The sequence below is a fragment of the Vigna unguiculata genome, chromosome 10 (assembly GCF_004118075.2).
Source record: "Vigna unguiculata cultivar IT97K-499-35 chromosome 10, ASM411807v1, whole genome shotgun sequence".
Classification (NCBI taxonomy): Eukaryota; Viridiplantae; Streptophyta; class Magnoliopsida; order Fabales; family Fabaceae; genus Vigna; species Vigna unguiculata.
In genome coordinates, this window is record NC_040288.1 from 30,097,209 (window position 1) to 30,119,746 (window position 22,538).

The 22,538-nt window shown below is 33.2% G+C and overlaps 2 protein-coding genes across 2 annotated transcripts; both read left to right on the forward strand.

Moving 5' to 3' along the window:
• The first annotated feature begins 1,641 nt into the window (after nucleotides 1-1,641).
• LOC114165510 (isoleucine N-monooxygenase 1-like) lies at nucleotides 1,642-9,986 on the forward strand. The gene is made up of 3 exons (XM_028050115.1): nucleotides 1,642-2,145; nucleotides 8,293-8,760; nucleotides 9,354-9,986. Exons 1-3 carry the CDS (start codon nucleotides 1,642-1,644, stop codon nucleotides 9,984-9,986), a joined length of 1,605 nt encoding a protein of 534 aa, XP_027905916.1.
• A 9,358-nt stretch (nucleotides 9,987-19,344) lies between these two features.
• LOC114165511 lies at nucleotides 19,345-21,537 on the forward strand. Its single transcript, XM_028050116.1, has 3 exons — nucleotides 19,345-20,636; nucleotides 20,711-20,898; nucleotides 20,972-21,537. The coding sequence occupies exons 1-3, from the start codon at nucleotides 19,345-19,347 to the stop codon at nucleotides 21,535-21,537; spliced, it is 2,046 nt and encodes a 681-aa protein (XP_027905917.1).
• Nucleotides 21,538-22,538: the final 1,001 nt, after the last annotated feature.

Sequence of the window (22,538 nt, forward strand, 5' to 3'; positions counted from 1 at the left end):
AAGAAGAAAGAAGTGAGGGTTACATCATTAAGGAAGAGCGTTTGGAATTTTAACCCAGTATTACATCAATTTTAATATCAACTGATATGATAGATCAAATCTAAGTAGATTTAACATGAAGTTTTTTCTCCACCTGATGTAATGATTGATTTTGATGTAGATTTTACATTAGTTTTTGTATTAACCGAGGTAATACATGTTTCTTTTATTTCAAAATTGTTACTGCATTTTTTGTTACATCGTTTTTAAATCAATATAAAATAATTGTTGTAAAAAGTTAGTTTTGCACTAGTGTATTTTTTGAGGTTGATGCTTTGCAACCTTTCATATGTGGTTAATGTATACGATTTTTCTAATTAGTATGTTGTATATCATAACCAAGGGATCGTCAGTGTTCTTTAGTAAGGGACTTTTCCTTCTCTGAGATCGTCAGTGTTCTTTGATAAGGGACTTTTCCTTCTTGGAAATGGTGTCATTTGACAGTTAAATTTTTAAAATATTTATTAGATTGTGTTGACCCGATGTGATGGACATTTATTTTCAAACAACCCTTTAAAAATTATCATATTACTTTGATTCGACGTCATAGTTGTTTATTTTCATAAAACTTGTGATCGTCATATTGGTTTAATCTAATGAGATAGATGTTTATTTTCAATCAAGCTATTTGAATTACTTTGATGCAATGAGAGGATCGTATATTTATAATTCATGTTATGGTTATTTATTTTCAAACAATTTTATAGTACCTTGATCTGATGTGGTGATTATTTATTTTAGATTAAGCACAACATCATGTTACTTTGACCTTGTGCAATAATAATTTATTTTCAAACAATTTAGTAAACAGATTACTTTGATTCCATGTAATTGTTATTTATTTTTTAACACCTCTCCCTCCTTCCAATTTTTTTAATAATAAAATTGTGACAAAACTTCAAATTTTAAACCAGAATAAATTATATGCGGTGATTGACTTTAACATATTATTTAAATGGATTTGCAGTCAAAATAATATGAAAAATTAAATAAGCTAATTTTATTTTAATTACAATATATATATATATATATATATATATATATTAATATGAAATTATTAACTGTTTTTTATTTAGTTTATTATTTTAGTATTTTTTAATTATTTACTCCGTATAATATAGAAACATTCACAAATAAGTATTAAATTATTTTATTTTAATTATTTAATTTATTACAACATAGAAACTTGTATAAACTAGTATTAATATTATAATTATTTAAAGTAATAGTAATAGAATACATAAAATTGAATAATAGTAGTACTAACATACTTAATTAAGTTAAATTATAATCGATTATGCATGTAAAAATATTGTGCGAAAAGTTAAAGATCAAAGTTTTATTTAAACTTTTTGTCTTTTTATATTTTTTAATGGTTTAGTTTTGAACTTTCTTCTTCTTTACATATGTCTGTGAATAGTAATTTCCATTTCCAAACAGATAGTTATGTTTTGATGAATTGCTTAGCTATGTATAAATACTAAAAGGCATCAAACTTCTCACAAGATATCTATCATACCCAGTTCCTCTAAATCGTCGGTAAAGCAAGAGATAGTGTTAAGTATCCAAATACTTAGCATCACAAAAGGCCTTTCCTAAGTCATGGAACATTCCCCTTCTCTTTTGTTGTCAAATCTTCAAAGCCTCTGGTTGTTTGTATGCTTTACCATTATGCTAAAAGCCCTAATACCTAACTTGATTCAGAAAAATTCCAAGAAACAAAGGCCAAAACTTCCCCCAGGTCCCAAACCATGGCCCATGGTGGGCAACCTTCCTGAGATGCTTGCAAACAAACCTGCTCATCGATGGATACACAATCTCATGAAACAAATGAACATTGAGATTGCATGTATCCGTCTCGGAAATACCTATGTTATCCCTGTCACATGTCCCACCATTGCTAAAGAGTTTTTGAGTGTACAGGACGCAACTTTTGCATCCAGATCATTAACCACTTGCACTGATCTCGTTAGTAGCGGATATTTATCCACAATTTTAGTGCCATTTGGGGACCAATGGAAGAAAATGAAGAAAATCTTAACCACTGCTTTGCTTTCTTCACAAAAGCACCTATGGCTCCATGACAGAAGGACTGAAGAAGCTGACATGTTAGAATTAATTGACGAATTAATTCTATTAGTGACTCATTTGAAATATTATGATGGGCCCAATTGTGATTTAATAAAATATAAAGACTTATTGGTTATTATTATGGGAAGTGATAATAAAATAAAGATAAAGATAAAATAAAAACCAACTTGATGGACGTTGGTTTATAAAAGGAATTGGGGTTCTGTCTCTGGCCATAAGGTTCTTTTCACTGTAACCCATCAAGAACGTGTGAGAAGAGAAAGAAAGGCAAAGAGATAGATTGGGAAACGGTGGTTGAAGAGCACACAAGATTATAAATTTGAAGAACGCATATTCACAGGATCTCTCATGGATCAAGGTTAGTGCTCTATTATGATTTATCGTGTGAGAATTATAAATCTTAAAGATCCTTAATTTAAGTTTTACATGTGCTATCAGAGCAATGTTGTAGGATTTATGATTCTCCTCTTATGATGTTTGTTTCCAATTTTTATGAGCCCTAATTAAGTTTGAAGGGTTATTTAAGTTTTCCGCTGTTGCCATTAAAATGTTGCATCCACTGTTGCCATTAATCAGAATTTATGCGTGCGCGTGCTTTAGTGTAATTTACTGTAATAGTGTTTTGTTTTTAATTGGCAATTGAATGAAGATATAATAATACTGTTATGTGCAAAAGTGTTATTATTATTATTATTATTTTAATTTGGAATAAAGTAACGTGTGAATGAAAGTGTGCCGTTAAAACCACTACCCTGTGTGAATGAAAGTGTGAATGAACGTGTGAACGAAAGTTTAGAACCATTACCTGTGTGCACGTGTATTTGGAACATAATGTGTGAACCGTTACCTGTGTGAAATGGGGTAGTGAATGGAATAAAAATTGCCAATATCTGAAACGTGCGTAGAGAAAATAGGTATGTTTTGAGTGGTTTACGTTACAAATAGATTAATATTAATTATTTTATTTATATAAATAATTAATATTTTAATTTTAATTTGCAATAATATTTATGTTTGTTATTTTGTTAAATTAAAATTAATGAAGATGCTATATAAAGTTTATAGCAATTAAATGTGTATTTATTTATTTGAAATTAAGTATGATAAATTTTGTTAGTCACCAAAGTGGCCAAAATTTTAATGTTTATATAATTTCAAATTATTAATATTTTTTATTTTAATTACCCATAGTATGGATGCTAAATTATGAATAATTAAATTTATGGGTTAATTAAAATTCATTAATTATAAGACATTTAAGGATCGCCCAAAGGTTGATTAATTGTTCTCATAATTAATGAACATGATTGTAGATAATTTTGTATTCGTCACTAGATTTATTTATATACCCAAAGGTAGTAGGTGATTCTAGTTGATGCATATTTTAATTATCAATAATGTTATAATGTGATTAGCATCATTATGTTTATGTTTGTGTATTAGTGGATCTCCCAAAGGAGAACATTAGTATGCATAGAATGATTGTTTATATCTGAATCTGTTTTTACGTTTAGTTTTATGACTCAAAGCATTAATGTTAGGCATGTGTTAATTGCAGTCTCTGTTCCGGTATCTTTACACGCGCTTGCTTCGTCTGTTCCAGTCTTTAATGGGTTGAATTTCCCTGACTGGAGTGAGCAAGTCCAATTTCACTTAGGTGTGTTGGATCTTGATCTAGCTCTTCTAGTTGAAAAGCCGGCTGCTATCACGGATGCTAGTAGCAATGAAGAGAAAACCCATTATAAAGCCTGGGTAAGATCAAACAGACTTAGCTTAATGTTTATGAGAATGAGCATAACAAGTAATATAAAGTCAGCTCTTCCCAAAACTGATGACGCAAGAGAATTTATGAAATATGTGGAAGAGCGCTCCCAAACTACTGATAAGTCTCTCATTGGGACACTGATGAGTATGTTGACCACTATGAAGTTTGACGGTTCGCGTACTATGCATGAGCATGTGATCGAGATGACAAATATCGCAGCAAGACTTAAGTCTTTAGGAATGGCAGTGGATGAAGGTTTTCTCGTGCAGTTCATTCTGAACTCATTACCGTCTGAGTATGGTCCGTTCCAGATGAACTACAACACCATGAAAGACAAGTGGAATGTGCATGAATTGCACAGTATGCTAGTTCAGGAGGAGACCCGACTGAAGAACTTAGGAAGCCACTCTATTCAGTATGTGAAGAATCAAGGAGCTGTTGGAAAGAAAGTTGCTAAGAAACATGGAAAGGGTAAAGGACCACTAAAGATTGACGAGTCCTCAACCAAAATCCAGAAGAAAAATGACAAATGTCATTTCTGCGGGAAGTCTGGACATTTCCAGAAGGACTGCATAAAGCGTAAGGCTTGGTTTGAAAAGAAAGGTGAGCATAATGCTTACGTATGTTTTGAATCAAACTTAACTGAAGTTCCCCATAATACGTGGTGGATTGATTCTGGATGTACGACTCATGTTTCTAATGTGATGCAGGGATTTCTTACAACCCGAACCATAAACCCAAATGAGAAGTTTGTCTTCATGGGCAATAAAGAGAAAGTTCCAGTGGAAGCGGTCGGGACTTATCGTCTAATCCTCGACACTGGATATCACTTAGACCTTATGGATACTTTTTATGTACCTAGTATCACTAGGAATTTAATTTCTTTGTCTAAGCTTGATATTGCTGGATATTCTTTTAAGTTTGGGAATGGTTGTTTCAGTTTGTTTAAGCGTACTTTTATGATTGGATCTGGTACACTTTATGATGGTTTATATAAATTGAATTTGGATAATTTATATGCTGAAACTCTTATGACTGTGCATCACAATGTTGGCACTAAACGTAGTTTAGTGGATGAACGATCTGCTTTCTTGTGGCATAAACGTTTGGGACATATTTCCAAAGAAAGAATGCAAAGATTAGTAAAGAATGAAATCCTTCCGGATTTAGATTTTACTGATCTGAGTGTGTGTGTGGATTGTATTAAAGGCAAACAAACTAAACACACAAAGAAAGGAGCCACGAGAAGCACTCAGCTTCTTGAAATCATACACACCGATATATGTGGTCCGTTTGATGTAAATTCTTTCAATAAAGAGAAGTACTTCATCACCTTTATTGATGATTTTTCGCGTTATGGACATGTCTATTTACTGCATGAGAAATCTCAGTCAGTAAATGCCTTGGAAGTTTATATAAATGAAGTGGAAAGGCAATTAGACAGAAAGGTGAAAATCGTAAGGTCTGATAGAGGTGGTGAGTATTATGGAAGATATGATGAAAGTGGACAACACCCTGGTCCGTTTGCTAAGTTCCTTGAGAAACGTGGTATTTGTGCTCAATACACAATGCCAGGCACACCACAACAAAATGGTGTATCAGAAAGGCGTAATCGAACCTTAATGGATATGGTTACGAGTATGTTAAGTAATTCATGTTTACCCGTATCATTGTGGATGTATGCTTTAAAGACTGCCATGTATTTGTTGAACAGGGTTCCTAGTAAAGCTGTTCAAAAAACTCCTTTTGAGTTATGGACGAATAGGAAACCCAGTTTGAGACACCTGCATGTTTGGGGTTGTCAGGCAGAAGTAAGAATATACAATCCGCAAGAAAAGAAACTGGATGAAAGAACAATCAGTGGATTTTTCATTGGTTATCCAAAAAAATCAAAGGGGTATATGTTTTACTGTCCTACCCATAGTACAAGAATCGTTGAAACTGGAAATGCTCGGTTCATTGAAAATGGCGAAACCAGTGGGAGTGAAGCTTCACAAAATGTGGAGATTAAGGAAGTTAGAGTACAAGTTCCTATAACTAGTACTTCTTTATCAAGAGTTGTTGTTCCACATGTTGTAGAAACTCACAACAATCAAGAAGAACAACAAATTAATGATCCCGAGGTTAACAATGAACCGATAGTAGAACAACCACAATAAATAGTATTAAGAAGATCTCACAGAGATAGAAAGTCTGCTATTTCGAATGACTATGTGGTTTATCTACAAGAGTCAGAAAATGACTTAAGTATTGATAATGATCCAATTTCTTTTTCAGAAGCCATTAATGGTGATAATTCTGATAAGTGGTTAGATGCCATGAAAGATGAGCTTAAATCAATGGCACATAATGACGTATGGGACCTTGTGGAATTGCCAGAAGGATGTCTATATGGACCAACCGGTGGGGTTCGCTGAAGAAGGAAAGGAGCACATGGTGTGTAAACTTAAGAGATCGATATATGGACTTAAACAAGCTTCTCGACAATGGTATCTTAAGTTCAATGATACTATTGTGTTCTTTGGATTTAAGGAAAACACCGTTGATCGGTGTATATATCTAAAGGTCAGTGGGAGTAAGTTTATATTTCTGATTCTGTATGTTGATGATATCTTGCTTGCGACGAATGATCTTGGTCTATTAAGTGAGACTAAGAGGTTTCTCTCTAATAACTTTGAAATGAAAGATATGGGTGAGGCATACTATGTGATAGGAATAGAAATATTCCGTGACAGATCACAAGGATTGTTAGGTTTGTCTCAGAATGCATATATTAATAAAGTTTTAGAGAGATTCAGAATGGATAAATGTTCAGCATCTCTTGTTCCAATACAGAAAGGAGACAAGTTTAGTCTCATGCAATGTCCAAAGAATGATTTGGAACGGAAACAGATGGAAAATATCCCTTATGCATCTGTTGTTGGGAGTTTGATGTATGCTCAAACCTGTACGAGGCCAGATATTAGCTTTGCAGTTGGTATGCTTGGTAGATACCAAAGTAATCCAGGTCTGGAGCATTGGAAAGCTGCAAAGAAAGTTTTAAGATACCTACAAGGAACAAAGAATCACATGCTTACTTATAGAAAATCTGATCACCTTGAGGTGATAGGTTATACAGATCCAGACTTTGCCGGCTGTGTGGATACAAGAAAGTCTACATTTGGTTATGTGTATCTTTTAGCCGGAGGAGCGATTTCATGGAAAAGTGCGAAGCAGTCTGTCATTGCTGCATCCACCATGGAAGCTGAATTTGTGGCATGCTTTGAGGCCACAGTTCAGGCTAATTGGTTGCGGAACTTTATTTCAGGACTTGGAGTAGTCGACAGTATTTCCAAGCCGCTGAAAATTTATTGTGATAATTCCGCAGCAGTCTTCTTTTCTAAAAACGACAAGTATTCTAAAGGTGCTAAACATATGGAATTGAAATACTTTGCCGTTAAAGAAGAAGTTCAGAAACGTAAAGTGTCAATAGAACATATTAGCACAGATCTTATGATTGCTGACCCTTTAACAAAAGGGTTACCGCCCAAATTGTATGCTGGTCATGTAAAGAATATGGGCATTATGTCTACTAGTGAATGTTAAATGTTGAATGTTAATGTTTTTTAATGTTTATGTGACACTTTGAGCTCCCTAATGTATAAATTTCTGAAATCTGTGTTTTCTTCTTTATGTTTATGCATGCAAATTATGATGAAGAAAACAAATTATGTTATGTTATTGTTTTGTAAAATGACATTATGTTTGAACCCATTATGGACTTCTCGTTTTTAAGGTCATATTAAGGAGAAAAGGATGATATAGTAGTACATGGAAGGGATCATGTCGATCAAATGATGTGTGACCGCCATGACTCTTATTATTTATGTATCTTTAATTATGAATAATGATGGAACCAATTTATGCAAGGTCTTTTATTGCGCATTATGTTTATGTATTAAATCACATAATGTTATGACATCGTATGAGTCAAGTGGGAGAATGTTAGAATTAATTGACGAATTAATTCTATTAGTGACTCATTTGAAATATTATGATGGGTCCAATTGTGATTTAATAAAATATAAAGACTTATTGGTTATTATTATGGGAAGTGATAATAAAATAAAGATAAAGATAAAATAAAAACCAACTTGATGGACGTTGGTTTATAAAAGGAATTGGGGTTCTGTCTCTGGCCATAAGGTTCTTTTCACTGTAACCCATCAAGAACGTGTGAGAAGAAAAAGAAAGGCAAAGAGATAGATTGGGAAACGGTGGTTGAAGAGCACACAAGATTATAAATTTGAAGAACGCATATTCACAGGATCTCTCATGGATCAAGGTTAGTGCTCTATTATGATTTATCGTGTGAGAATTATAAATCTTAAAGATCCTTAATTTAAGTTTTACATGACAACCTTATATTTTACGTCTACAACAAAAGCAAAACTGTGAACAATGGTGTTGCTGCTGGCCTTGTGAACATTAGGAGTGTTGCAAGGCATTATTGTGGCAACGTTATCAGGAAAATTGTTTTTGGTACAAGGTATTTTGGAAAAGGTAGGAAGGATGGAGGGCCTAGTTTTGAGGAGAAAGAACATGTTGATTCTATCTTTGTTTTACTTAAGTATGTCTATGCCTTTTCTATTTCTGATTATATCCCATGCTTGAGGAGACTTGACTTGGATGGACATCAGAAGAAGGTGAAAGAAGCTTTGAAAGTGATAAAGAAATATCATGATCCCATCGTTGAGGGAAGAGTTAAACAATGGAATGATTTACCAAAGATTGAAGAAGAGGACTGGCTTGATATTTTGATCTCCTTGAAAGATGCCAACAATAACCCATTATTGACGTTGGAAGAAATTAATGCTCAACTTGTGGTAATATTTCCCTTCTCTCTTTGTGTTTTCACCAACAATGAATTTTGGAAAACCTAATACCATGCATTATCATATTTCACTTCTTGATACTTCTTATTAATCGTATTATTATATATAGATAACAGGAGTGTAAATAAGAAAATATATAAAATTTTCACAGATTAAAACTAATTTATACAAAAATTAAATTAATAAGTAATATATTTTTTGCTATTTTTTAACTATTTCTTTCGCTTATTCCTAACCAAGTTATAATATGTAGGGAAAAGTCAATTTTTTTTATTTTTTTTTAAATGACTTATTGAGAAAATCCTTTAAAGATATCGCTCTCAAAGCATAAGTTAGCACATTCACACTATATAAATTAACTTGCAACTTGCCGTTTCAAAAACAAATAATATTTCATTGAAATTAACATGTCCTTGTCTCCCCCCAAATTAAAATATTGACACATGGTTAGAAATATCACTTTCTGGTTGTTATTCTCTCATGTAGCAATTTTTATTTGTAAAGACACCAGGAAGAAGCCAAATCAATATTCCATTGCATGTTCCAAATATAAAATTGGAAATCCATATTCAATCAACTTTCAGGAATTAATGATTGCAACAGTGGACAATCCATCAAATGCTTTCGAATGGGCACTAGCTGAAATGATAAACCAACCAAGTTTGCTCCAAAGAGCCATTGAAGAATTGGACGGTGTGGTGGGAAAAGAGAGGTTGGTTCAAGAATCAGATATACCAAAGCTCAACTTTGTAAAGGCATGTGCAAGAGAAGCTTTTCGCCTTCATCCCATGGCACCTTTTAATCCTCCCCATATCTCAATGAGTGATACAACTGTGGGAAATTACTTCATCCCAAAGGGTAGCCATGTAATACTAAGTAGAAGAGAACTTGGAAGAAACCCAAAAGTGTGGAATGAACCCCTCAAGTTTAAACCAGAACGTCACCTTAAGTGTGATAATGAGTCTAATGTAACTTTGACAGAGCCAAATTTGAGGTTCATATCATTTAGCACGGGAAAGCGTGGTTGTCCTGGAGTTATGCTTGGAACCACAATGACCGTGATGTTATTTGCGAGGTTGCTGCATGGCTTCACTTGGACTACCCCACCTAATGTTTCAAAAATAAACCTAGTTGAGTCCAATGATCATATAAATCTTGCAGAGCCACTTATGGCCGTTGCTAAGCCCAGATTAGCACCACACTTATATCACCTTTAATTTAGTACAATTATTTACCGAACCAATAAATATTGTTCCCACGGCAAAGTGTTAAAAATATGATATGTCCTGTGTTACGAAGAAGGATATATAAATGTTTTGTCGCTGGTAGGGTTTAGGATGATGATGTAATACAACAAAAGTAGATTGGAAATTTTCTTTTGTCTATTTGTTACGTGATACATGTTGCATGCAGTTTCTTATTTTGTTACGTAATACATGTCGGCCACTCTTTTTCCCAACACGCCGTGGGTCGAATGATCGTGAGGATGCCCTGATGTACCTACCGCACCAGGCCTTCCTATTTTCGCTTACATACATGTGATTTCACTTGCCTTCTCTTCGGACTGGTCCTCAAAAAAACGGTTTGGGTCAATAACACGGTAACTTCTTCGTACACCACATCAAATTTCTTCCGCACCCCGTCAATTCCGGATTTTACTTTCCGGAACATATTAAATTAATTCTGGAAATCATTTGTTCACTTGATGATAGTGCATGCACATCATGTACTCTACCGTTGTTTCACTTGATGTTTCGTCACCTTCGTTCATCCTTCTCCAAATGCCACACTTGCAAGCCGTTTTCTTGGACATAGATGATAGTTCTTTGTTGATCATTACCTCATATATGTTTCCATTTATTTTCATTTTCTTAACAAACCTTGTATCTGACCTTGACCTTTACCTTGTATTTGGATGAAACATTTCAACAATACTGAGAAATTGAAATGCATTGTATTTGAATTGCTTGCAATTAAATTTCCTTCATTTTCTAAATAACTTGTTTGGATAAAGATATTAAAATACCTTACATTTCAATTTCTTGTTTGGATAAAATAATTGAATTTCTTGTGAGATAAAATTTCATTTTATCAATATTTATTTTAGGCTTAATTATGTTTTGAGTTCATGATAAATTTGGAAATAGGTCGGTCAGGCTTGTCGGATCAACGAGTCGGTCAGGTCATTGGGCCTGCCCGACACATTTGGGTCGTCAGGCCCGCCCGACACCTCTAGGACGTTTGGCTCGCCAAACCCGTGTGGGTCGTCGGGCTCGCCCGTCTTGCTTGGGCCATTGAACCTGTTGACCCGTCTTGGTTGTGGGTTGTCGGGCTTGACCAACCTGTTTAAGTTGTCAAGCCCACCCGACCTTTATGTGTCATCAAGTCACCTCGTCCGTCTGGGTCGTTGGGCTCGCTGACCGTCTGGGTCGTTGAACCTGTCTAATCCATCTGGGTCGTCAGGCCCGTCTGATCCGTTTGGGTCCTCGGGCCCGCCTAATCCGTTTGGGTCGTCGGGCCTGCTCGACCCGTTTGTGTCATCAGGTCGGTCCGATCCGTTAGGATCATCTGGCCAACCCAACCTATCATGGTTGTCGGGTTTGTTGGGTCTGTTTGGGGTTGAATCCAGAGTGTGAGGTTGAGTGAGAAAATTTTCAAATTCCACCTTTTTTTAAGGTATTTGAATTTCTTCTAAATTAGCTAATTGAAATACTTCAAAAAAATGCATGCATTTTAAATTCATTTTAATTTCTTTATCCAAACAAAGCATTTCATTGCAAAGAATTTCAAATTTTCCAAATAAATGAATCACCCTTTTGAATTGCCTCATCCAAATAGACCATTAGGTTAATCTAATTCTTAATCGTGTGTATTCTCACTTGGTGGCTAAATCCAATTTCCCTCGAAACATTTTGAGCTTGCCTCCATGAAATTTCCAATTTGTGTAACCTCTTACTTTATAGTCCTTGGTCATTCTACCTATCCTCTCTGATCCTCAATCAATCTTGCATTCTCCAATCATCTCCTTCTTTCGTGGTCTTTCTTGCACGATGAATAACCCATAGTCGTGCCACCTCTTTCATAATCAAACCCTATCCCAGGCCTTTTTTCATAGACGTTGTCCCGTTTTCCCTATCCGTTGAAACACAATATCTCATATTCCCTATTTGCCTTGAAAACGTAAGCCGTAATTGATTTCTTCTCCTCTAATCTATGAAATTTTGAAACCCCATGGTTCTATAAATGAAGTGAGATATCAAAACTTTTGTAAGCAATCTTACCTCAATATTTTTCATTGGTGAATGTTTAGAAACCCTAATAGCTACCAATCTTCAAAACTGGTCTGAGTATGAATAGGTAGTGTGTCTCATGGAGCCCAATCTCTTTCATTTCCCTGAAAGGTGAGTTTGTTTTAAGTTTCTGTAGTGTAAAAATGTATTCGTTTTTCAACTTTATGCCTTTTTTATAGGATGGAGCTAGTTTTGTGGTTAGATAAGTCACTACAACATTCAGTAGCTACAGTAACATTTACTAAGCTACATTTATTAAAATTGTTAGTATAGGGATAATATAGTTACATTTTCTTAAAATTGTTACCGTAAAGAATATTAATATTAATATTGTAACACTTTACTTTTTAAAAATGTCACTATAGATAATTACACTTTTTTTCTATTTTTAGTAACATTTTAATTATCATCTATAACATAACAATATATAAAGAGGATTTCATCCTTTGTATTCACATCTTAAAATACTAATTTTACCCTTTAAATATAATTATTTATTGAATTTTTGAAAAATGACCGTTACTTTTACAAGCTTTTTATAAAATCATCTATCTTTATTTCTTCTTTTCTTCTTTATTTATTGATGATTATTCTTTTATTTGTTCTAATATATTTCAATTTATTTTTAATGAATATAATTTTATTTCATATATTAACTTAATAACATTACAATATTATCCACCTACTAATATAATATCATGCATATTTAAAAAATGTGTACACACAGACACAGTAGACCATGTGTTTACGCTAGTAACTATTAAAAATATTACTATACATCAATTTTATAAATTATAATAATGTTTTTTAAATAAATATTATTATGTTATATTTTAAATAAAAGTTATTATAAATTATTAATTTATATTAATAATTATATAATTATATAATCATATAATAACATTTTTAAATAAACACTAAAAAGAATTAAACTTTACTAGCCATCATTTTTTAACCGTTAAATAAATTGTTAGATTTTTTTTTTCTTTTTGTCAATTTTGTGTAACCGTAAAAATTAATTAATTGTATAATTGATTTTAATCTATGAGCAAATTAATTTAGATTAGCATCTTCTCTCCCTTTGGTTTTTTCTCCCATGCTTTGAAGCTATTCTACACCAGAAGCTAGGATGAAATACTCTTGATCTAGGGTTTCGACACAGAACTTCGCATGAATATGGGCGTCGGTGTCCTTATTGGTTATGGCATTGTTGCCTAGCGTCACACTCTGTCAACCCTCCACTACGCCCGACACCAACGTTATGGTCACCGATGATTCTCAATGGGTTTGTCATCTCGCTCTCTAGACTACAAGGGCAGATCGTCGGAGGAATGGTAGCTAGCGGGTTGATTGCTACAAGAACAATGTTCGTGATCGTCACATAATGTAACAACCCAAACCTTTGATTCAGGTAAACATTCCAGTGCGTCTCGACGATTTAAGCAATTTCTAGCTACATACAAGGTTTGTGCAGGCAAGTGAATGATTTGTATGGGTGATTTTATTCTTGATCAAAATTTTTGGGACGGTTTAAAATGGGAAAATATATGTAGATCAAAGGAGGCAGGGGGACTTGGCATAAGGAACATTCAAAATTTTAATGATGAACTCTTAGCCAAATGAAAATGGAGATTAGGTACGGAGGATAATGGGTTATGGAAACAGGTCCTAAAGTCAAAGTATGGGTCATGGAGAAACCTTAATGATCCTATCGTATTAAAGTCTGCTTCAAGATGGTGGACAGACATCCATAAGGTTTGCGGGGGTACGTTGCAAGGTCTTTGGTTTGATAATAGCTTTGAGTGGGTGTTAGGTGATGGGAAAAAAGTGAAGTTCTAGGAAGACAAATGGGTAGGGGAAGAAACACTTAAAAGTAAGTTTCTGAGGTTGTACATGATATCAGACTGTAAAGATGGTGCTATTGGAGAGGTCGGTGACTGGGAGGACAATGTTTGACATTAGGACTTATTGTGGAGGAGACCACGATTTGTATGGGAACCAACTATGGAGAAACAACTCCTCCTCGTTATTGACAGGCCACAATTACGAAAGGAGTATTTTGATACTTGGAAATGGAAAGAAGATGAGGATGGGATATACTCAGTAAAGACAGCTTATAAAACATTGCAAAAAACTGATGAAGAAGTACAGAACAATGAGTTCAAAATGTTGTGGAGCACAAGAGTAACTCCTAAGGCTCAAATACTAGGATGGAGAGTATTCTTGGATAAATTACCAACTAAGGATAACTTACTTAAGAGGGGGGTTCAACTACAACATAGTCTTTGTGATTTGTGTAATGCACATGAAGAGACTACAAACCATCTATTCTTCTCTTGTAGGGTGACCCAAATAGTCTGGAATATGTGTGATAGGTGGTTGGGGTTATGCACTGTGCACCACATTAAAGCCAGGATCAACTTTCAACAGTTCCATCTTTTTGACTTTAATAGTAGACAAAATCTAGCTTGGCGAGGAATGTGGTTAGCTATTATAGGGGAAATTTGGAACCATAGGAACAGTGTAATCTTTAAACAAAGGACAGTTGACCCTATAGAAATCTTTAGTCAGGCTCAAATGACAACTTGGGTGTGGAAGAAGCACAAAATCCCAACTGCCTTGTTCTCCTATAGTGATTGATGCTTATCCCCACATACATGTCTAAAATCTCTATGATACGGTAATGTTGTGTGTTTCAGTGTGATAGGTAAGCAAATGCAGGTTCCTCAAGTGAAGGGAAGAAAGTATCATAATGCAAGGCTTCAACTATAGCGATGCTGCAGGATCCAGTCTGCAACACATCAGACATGGCTGAGTTCTATAGCTATGGAACTGCACAACAGTAGTGCTAAAGGGGGCTGACTGCTGCTATATCAGAGGCAACAACATATCTGCAATAGAGGGGGCTGTATGTCAATAGTTTCATAGATGTTGCAGAGCCTTATGTGTAGTGTCATGGTGATATACTAAGGCTACATCTTTGTTCTTGGTAGGTTTTGGTTGATGGCTCTTTCTTGCTAAGCTATGCATCAACACAGGTTATATTTTTTGTATAAGGGTTAGAGCACCTCTCAAGTGCTCTACTTAATTAAATTTTATTCTTTGCTGATAAAAAAAAATAGTTATGCCTAATCTGAAATTATTAGAGCTGGGTCACACACTTATTACTGTATAGCTATATTTTTCGTTCTTAGTTTTTACAATTATGTTTCCTTTTCACTCCTATATTCTTGAGCTTATATTAGAATATTGACAAAGTGAATACATAATGGAAGAAGGGCTGAAGGGAAGAGTATCTTTGACTCATCAAGTTGACTTTCTCTTATAGCATTTGATTCTATTTTGGTAATTTTGTTTATCTTGAGACTTTAATAAAACATTTTTCATTTGTGTTTCCTCCATAGTTGTTGATGTTTACATTAAATACTCTCAGTAGGCAGTATTTTCGTTATATCATTTGGATTTATAGAAAATTTTGCATTTTTTATTTTATTTTAGGTATTTTGTTTTTATTTCAAAGACAACATGAGCATGTACAAAAATTGGATGATAGCACCTAAATCATCTACTAGGTATTTAGATGGATTGGATTTTTTTTTGAATTTCGCATTTGAGAATAGTGCTCAAGGAGATTAGATTCTATGTCCTTGCAAGGAATGTAACAATTGTAGTTGGGGTAGTCGAAAGGAAGTGCATGAGCATTTAATGTGTGTAAGATTTAGAGAATAATGATTTGAAAAACTACTTGGGAGATGAATTAAAGAGTCCACTTTTGTATCAATATATGATTGATGAAGATGAATGTGAGGATGTTAGTTGGTCTAGGGATGATGTGCCTGGAACAACAATTGATAGAAGTACGGGATAATCATGGAGCATACTATTAATGTTTCTATATGTATAATTTTTGTTGTGTTGTTTTTAATGTACCAAGTTCTATGCATATTCTTTTTTGTCTATTGGTTATTTTGAACATAAAAGTTCAAAGTCAAGTAGATTTATGGCTAGTGGTAAGAAAGAAAAACCATCCTTGTTGACCAAGAATGTTAAAGTGTCATTTCCAAGTGGTTCTATGGTTGAAATCCTTGATGAGTTGGAAGAAATTGCATCAAGACCATGTCAAACTCCAACACTCCACCACTCCACCACATTGGTTAGATATTTATTTTTGTTCATTCAAGTATGTAGTAATTTATTATATATGTAATAAGATTTTATTTCTTAATTTTATACTTAATTATCAGGTTCTACTAGTAAGAGAAAAAAAGGTCCTACCAAATGTCTCAAGACTCATGGCTTGAGATATGATGAGCGTTTACCTGTTAAACTTAATATCCTTAGCCAACCTGTTGGCACTTATCGAGTTACATTGAGCAATTATTTAGGAACATTAGCTAGGAATGCACATTTAGCTCCTCTAACTTTTACTAGTTGGAAAGGATTGAAAGAACATTGGGATGCCATTTGGAAAACAATATTGGTAATTCATTTCGCTAACCTTTATCTTTGATTATATATATATATATATATATATATATATATATATATATATATATATATATATATATATATATATATATATATTACCTAAATTCTAATACTTATTCATTGATTATGATATGCAGTCAAAATTTGATATTGAAGAATGTGCTAAAAAGTGGGTTTTATGAAGCATATGTTCAAGTTGGAGGAACCATAAATGTCAATTGAAGACAAAAGTATTTTTTTTCCCAAATATGCAGATGATTACAACTTTAAAAATCGACCTCTAAGTGTTCCACTTGAGCAGTGGAAAATTCTTATTAAATTTTGGAAATCTGACATAGCTAAGGTGATTGATTATTTAAATTTTATTATATGTGTATTTGTACTTGTATACCTCAATTGGTTATATCTTTTCTCATTTCATATTTTTATTATAAATGTTCGTTGGAGAAGAACAAAACAAGTAGAGCAAAATTTACTACTGTACATACCACAAGAACAAAAACCTTTGCTAAAATACGATATGAAGAGGTTAGACTAATTACATAACTAATGTATTAATGGTTGAACTTATTTTCACTAATATTTTTTCTTTTCTATGGTGTAGATGATGAAAAACATTGATCGAAGAGAGTCATCTCGTGTAGAAATGTTCATCATGACACATAAGCCTAAAAATGAGGAAACCAAAAAGATTATTGTATGATGATCTCATTCATTATATATATTTTTATAATTAATAGTTTTGTTTAAATAACAAATTTAACTTTGTTTTTTTTCCTTTTTTAGTCAAAGCTTGAGGATACAATTCCGTCTCATTCAACAAAACTAGAGAAAAACTCAAACTGAGATTATGTATTATCCTAAGTCTTTGGAAAAGATCGACATGGCTATGTGCGCACGTATAGAAAAGGGGTTGCACCTTCATATATATGGGGATCTAACTCTCGAGTTGGAATACAAAAATTAATTGATGAAGTTCAAAGGAATGCTTAGGTTGAACTACAAAGCATGAAAAACAGAGTGCAAGAGGAAATGGAAATAAAGCTAAAAGAGCATGTGGAAACCGGGCTAAAAGAGCAATTGGAAGCAATGAAAGTTGAGCTTCTAAACAACTTCAAAATCGCTTTTACTCAAATCCCAAGTTGTGCTCCAGAAATAATGGTTTCAAATTTGAATAAAGAGGAGGTGGTTATTCAAGTATTGCATTTCTCTCTTTATCTAATTTTCTGTCAGTTGTGTGGAACTAGTGATCTAATTATTGATGCTTACATTAATTTTCTCTATTCATTGGACATTTTAGTGGATTGAGGATCACCCTTGCACCTTGCTTTGCCTTTGTTCTGTTATATGAATAAGCTAAACACAAACATCTAAGCTATCAAATATTCCTTTTGCTGTGTCACACTCTAAGTGGCATGATTAGAACATAATGTGATAGATATGATAATGATCATGATTGATGTTTTTCCAGGAAAAAGTTTCAGATCCTGTAGTGAGGTCATCTCACTTAACTCTTCAACCTTATGTTTTGTCATATGATCTGACATTGAAGATGATGGACAATGATGACAACATCTCTCATAAAGGTTTGTTTATTTCATTGTAACATGGTAGTTAGAATCGTTAGAATCGTACGATTCATATCGCGATACGGTTCGAAATTTTGGTCCAACGAAACGTATCAGTAGATGAATCATTTTCTGACTTGAATCGTGTTCTAAATCGGATGAATCGTGTAGGAATCGTATGATTCCTGATTCAGTTTCGTTTCAGCCGATTCTACCCACGCTTACACTTCCCCAAAATATTTCTCAAAATACACATCTCACGAAGCAACACACTACCTACATGCTACTTAGACCTGCTACTCACATCGGATGAGCTTCACGCAACATGCAATACACATCGAAAATGAAAAAACCCAAACTGAAAAGTCACATTTGGAAGGATATTTGGTTATAAATTAAGAAGGGAAAGAAATATGAAATGCATAAGAAGGTGGAGAAGAAGCATAAAGTGAAAGAGGAAAGAAGAAGCATAGAAAACCTGACTGCCTGTGAAGAAGACAGCACCGCGTGAAGAAGAAAGCATCCTGAAAGCATTTAGAACAGGTTTGCTGAAGTGTTTTCTGCTCAAATGTTTTTTGCCTAAATGTTTTTTGCCCAAATATTTTCAAATGTTTTCTGCCACTGGCTTTTTCATATATTGCTTTTTGATGAAGTTTCTAGATTTTTAATTTTAATAAAATTTAATTTACTCTAAAAGTAAATGTACATCACATCAACATTTTATTTCACTTTTTCAGAAACCTTCACACGTGATCTTTCTTTACGTTTTTATTTTTTGTTTAAATTCCATCTTTTTAGCATAAAGATCGGAATCTACATTTCTTTTTTAAATAAAATATATGTTTTATACTTTAAAATAATTTAGCATAATTTACGTTTCTTTTTCATAGTTTACTAAAATATAATCAATCTTTAAAATAAAGTATACGCTTTATACTTTATATTTTGATAGTTCTTTTTATATTTTTTTTATTCTGAATGTTAATTTAAATTTTTTTATTCTGAATGTTAATTTATATTTTTTATTATGAATGTTAATTTATATTTTTTTAAGAAGAAATATTAGTTTGAATTTATTCTTATTTGTAGAATTAAAAAAAAGTATGTCTCAAACAAAGAGAAAGAAAGAAATAGATATTACATGGAATCATTGTGAGAGTGTTCCTTCTCATAGACTTTTAGTCAAGTGCAAATATTGTTCACATACTTGTTGGGGTGGTGTTGCAAGAATGAAACATCATCTTGCTGGAACAAAGGAGAATGTCATTGCTTGTACATTTGTTCCTGATGATGTTAGAGAAATGTTTTTGAAGTTGTTAGAAGATAAAGAAAAAATAAAAGAAGCAAATCGGGTAGACTGTTTTGAAGAAACAAATATTCAATGTAGTAAGAAGGGGAAACAAGGAGTTGCAAAACAGACAACCATAAATGAAATGTTTAAAGATAGAGAGTTGGTGATTCAAGATATTTGCAACTGCATATATGGGAATGCTTTGCTATTTAATTTGGTAAGAAACTCCTTATTTACCCAAATGTTGAAATCTGTTGGGGAATATGGAAAGGGTTTAAAGCCTCCAACTTATCATGAAGTTAGAGTATCTTATCTGAAAAAAATGGTTGACAATATCCAAGCTAGTTTGGAGAAATATAAGGTTGAATGGGAAAAATGGGGATGTACTTTGATGTGTGATGGTTGGACAGATGGAAAAGGGAGGTCTCTTACCAACTTTTTAGTTAATAGTCCAAGCGGAACAATGTTCTTAAAATCTATTGATACTAGTAATGCGATCAAGGATGCTAAACAAATGTTTGAATTGTTAGGTTCTGTGATTGAAGAAATTGGGGAAGATAATGTTGTGCAAGTTGTGACAGATGGTGCTTCTAATATTGTTGCAGCAGGAAAGATGTTAGAAGAGAAGAGAACTAAACTATTTTGGTCTCCGTGTGCAGCTCATTGTCTTGACTTAATTCTTGAAGACATTGGTGAACTTCCAGTATTTTACAATACGATTGTAAATGCAAAAAAAGTCACAACTTTCATTTATAGACACACATGGGTCCTAAATTTATATAGAAAATATTCTAAAGGACAAGAATTAGCTCGATCAGCAGTCATAAGATTTGCAACTACTTTTCTAACCCTTCAGTGTATAGCACAACAGAAAAATGCTCTTCGAGGTATGTTTGTTTCAGAAGCATGGACAACTAGTAAACATGCTAGTAAGACTGAAGGTAAACAAGTAGTGAGCATTGTTTTATCTGATGTTAGATTTTGGAAATCTATCCAATATTGCTTGAAGTGTGTCACTCCACTTGTAAAAATACTAAGGCTTGTGGATGGAGACTCAAAACCTGCAATGCCATATATTTATGAAGCTATGGATAGAGCTAAAGAGCAAATAGCTGCAAATTTCAAGAATGAAGAATCTCGTTATAAAAAGGTGTGGAAAATAATTGATACTCGTTGGAATTTGCAGTTACATAGACCTCTTCATGCTGCTGCTTACTACCTTAATCCTAAGTAAGTAACTAACACTATACTTTCTTAGATTACAATTTCATAACTATAACACTATACTTCTTTTTTTATATTAGATTTCATTATGACAAAAACTTCAATCCAGATGAAGAGGTTTCATATGGTTTGTATGAGACCATAGAAAAAATGATCCCTGATAGAAGGATTAGATTTCAACTTGATCAAAAACTTGATAGATTTAAGAAAGCCCAAGGATTATTTGGAAGAAGCATGGCAATTGACACTAGGGATAAGAAGCAACCTGGTATAAATTTTTTTTTCAAGATTTTATTAAAAGCATAATTTCACAATTATAAATGTTAGTTTTGACATTGCAGCTCTTTGGTGGGAAAGTTATGGTGTTGAAGGTAAAGAGTTGCAAAATCTAGCAATGAGAATTTTAAGTCTCACTTGTAGTGCCACTGGTTGTGAAAGAAACTGGAGCATATTTGATCAAGTCCATACCAAAAGAAGAAACCGCTTGGAACAACAAAGATTAAATGCTCTTGTGTTTGTTAAATATAATCTTCAACTTGAAATGAGACAAAAGGTTAGAGAAGAGAAAAGAGATACTTATGATCCTATATGTCTATCTGATATTGAATCAGATGATGAGTGGATTACTGAAAAAGAGGATCCTTGTCTACCAAATGATGTTTCATGGATGGATATACATGAATCTTTTACTCTCGAAGAGGGAGCTCCAAGCAAGAAAAGGAAGAGGGGTCCAAGAAACTTAAACATAAAGGGAAAATCTACTACACCAGCAAATGATGATGGAATTGAAGGGATGGTTGAAGAAGTTGAGGAAGAGGATGAAGAAGATGAAGATGAGTTGCCACAAAATGTTATATTAGATGAAGAAGATGATCTAAGTGACATTGATCTTGGAGATGACGAATGAAAAAATAAAATTAAGATGTAACATTTAAATTGGAGATCTTGATTTAATTATAATATATGATATTTTTAATGTTTTTTATTTATCATGTATCTTACGATTCAAAGTAAGATTCGATTCACGATTCAAAAAAATTCACAAAACGATTCACGATACGAATCTCGATTCGATAACCATGCATTGTAGTAAATATTGATGTAGTAGTAAATGTTTTGATCTTTGCATTGTTCCTTTTGTAGTTATTGGAGACCCAACAAGTGAGCTCTTAGAGAATAATACACATGCCTTAAATAACATCTCTACCAATCTTACTTCTCTTCAAGTGAGTTTTATAAATAAACAACTTTATATTCTACTTTTATGTAAGAATTTCGTGGTCACAATGATTATTTTCTTTCTTCATTCTTTTGTAATGTTATTGGTGTAATTTCTCATTTTATTTATTTTTTTGTTGGTTCTATATAAGTAGTTTTTGTTTCCTTTTTTTTTGTTTTGTTATATTGATTGTTTGTTAATGAACTTTATCTGAGTAGTGTCTTTCAAGCAAAAGAAATAAGAAAAAGATAGCGAAAACCCAAAATTCATTCTGACGGGACTGACTTGAATAAATTCAAACAAGAGAAATCTCGCAAGTGTAAGTTTGCTCTAAGTCTTTTAGTAAATGATAGTAATAGTTTGGTTAAAAACATTTATGTATTTATTATACCAATTTATCAATGTTAATTATCTTTATTTACAATTGCAAGTATACATAACCTCTCATTTTACACATTTTTGCAGGAAAAATAGTATAGGGTGGAGTTAAGAATAATCAAAGACTTCTTTGGTTATGATCATAAAAGTCATTAATAAGGAAGTCTATTATGGAAGGTGGTAGATGGATTTTGTTAAAGTATGGATGAATTGGTGGTTTTGTCTATTTGTGTTTGAATAATAATAGTTAATAATGATTAAATGCTCAGGAATATATCATTAAAGATTATTAGTGTTCTTACTCCTACTAT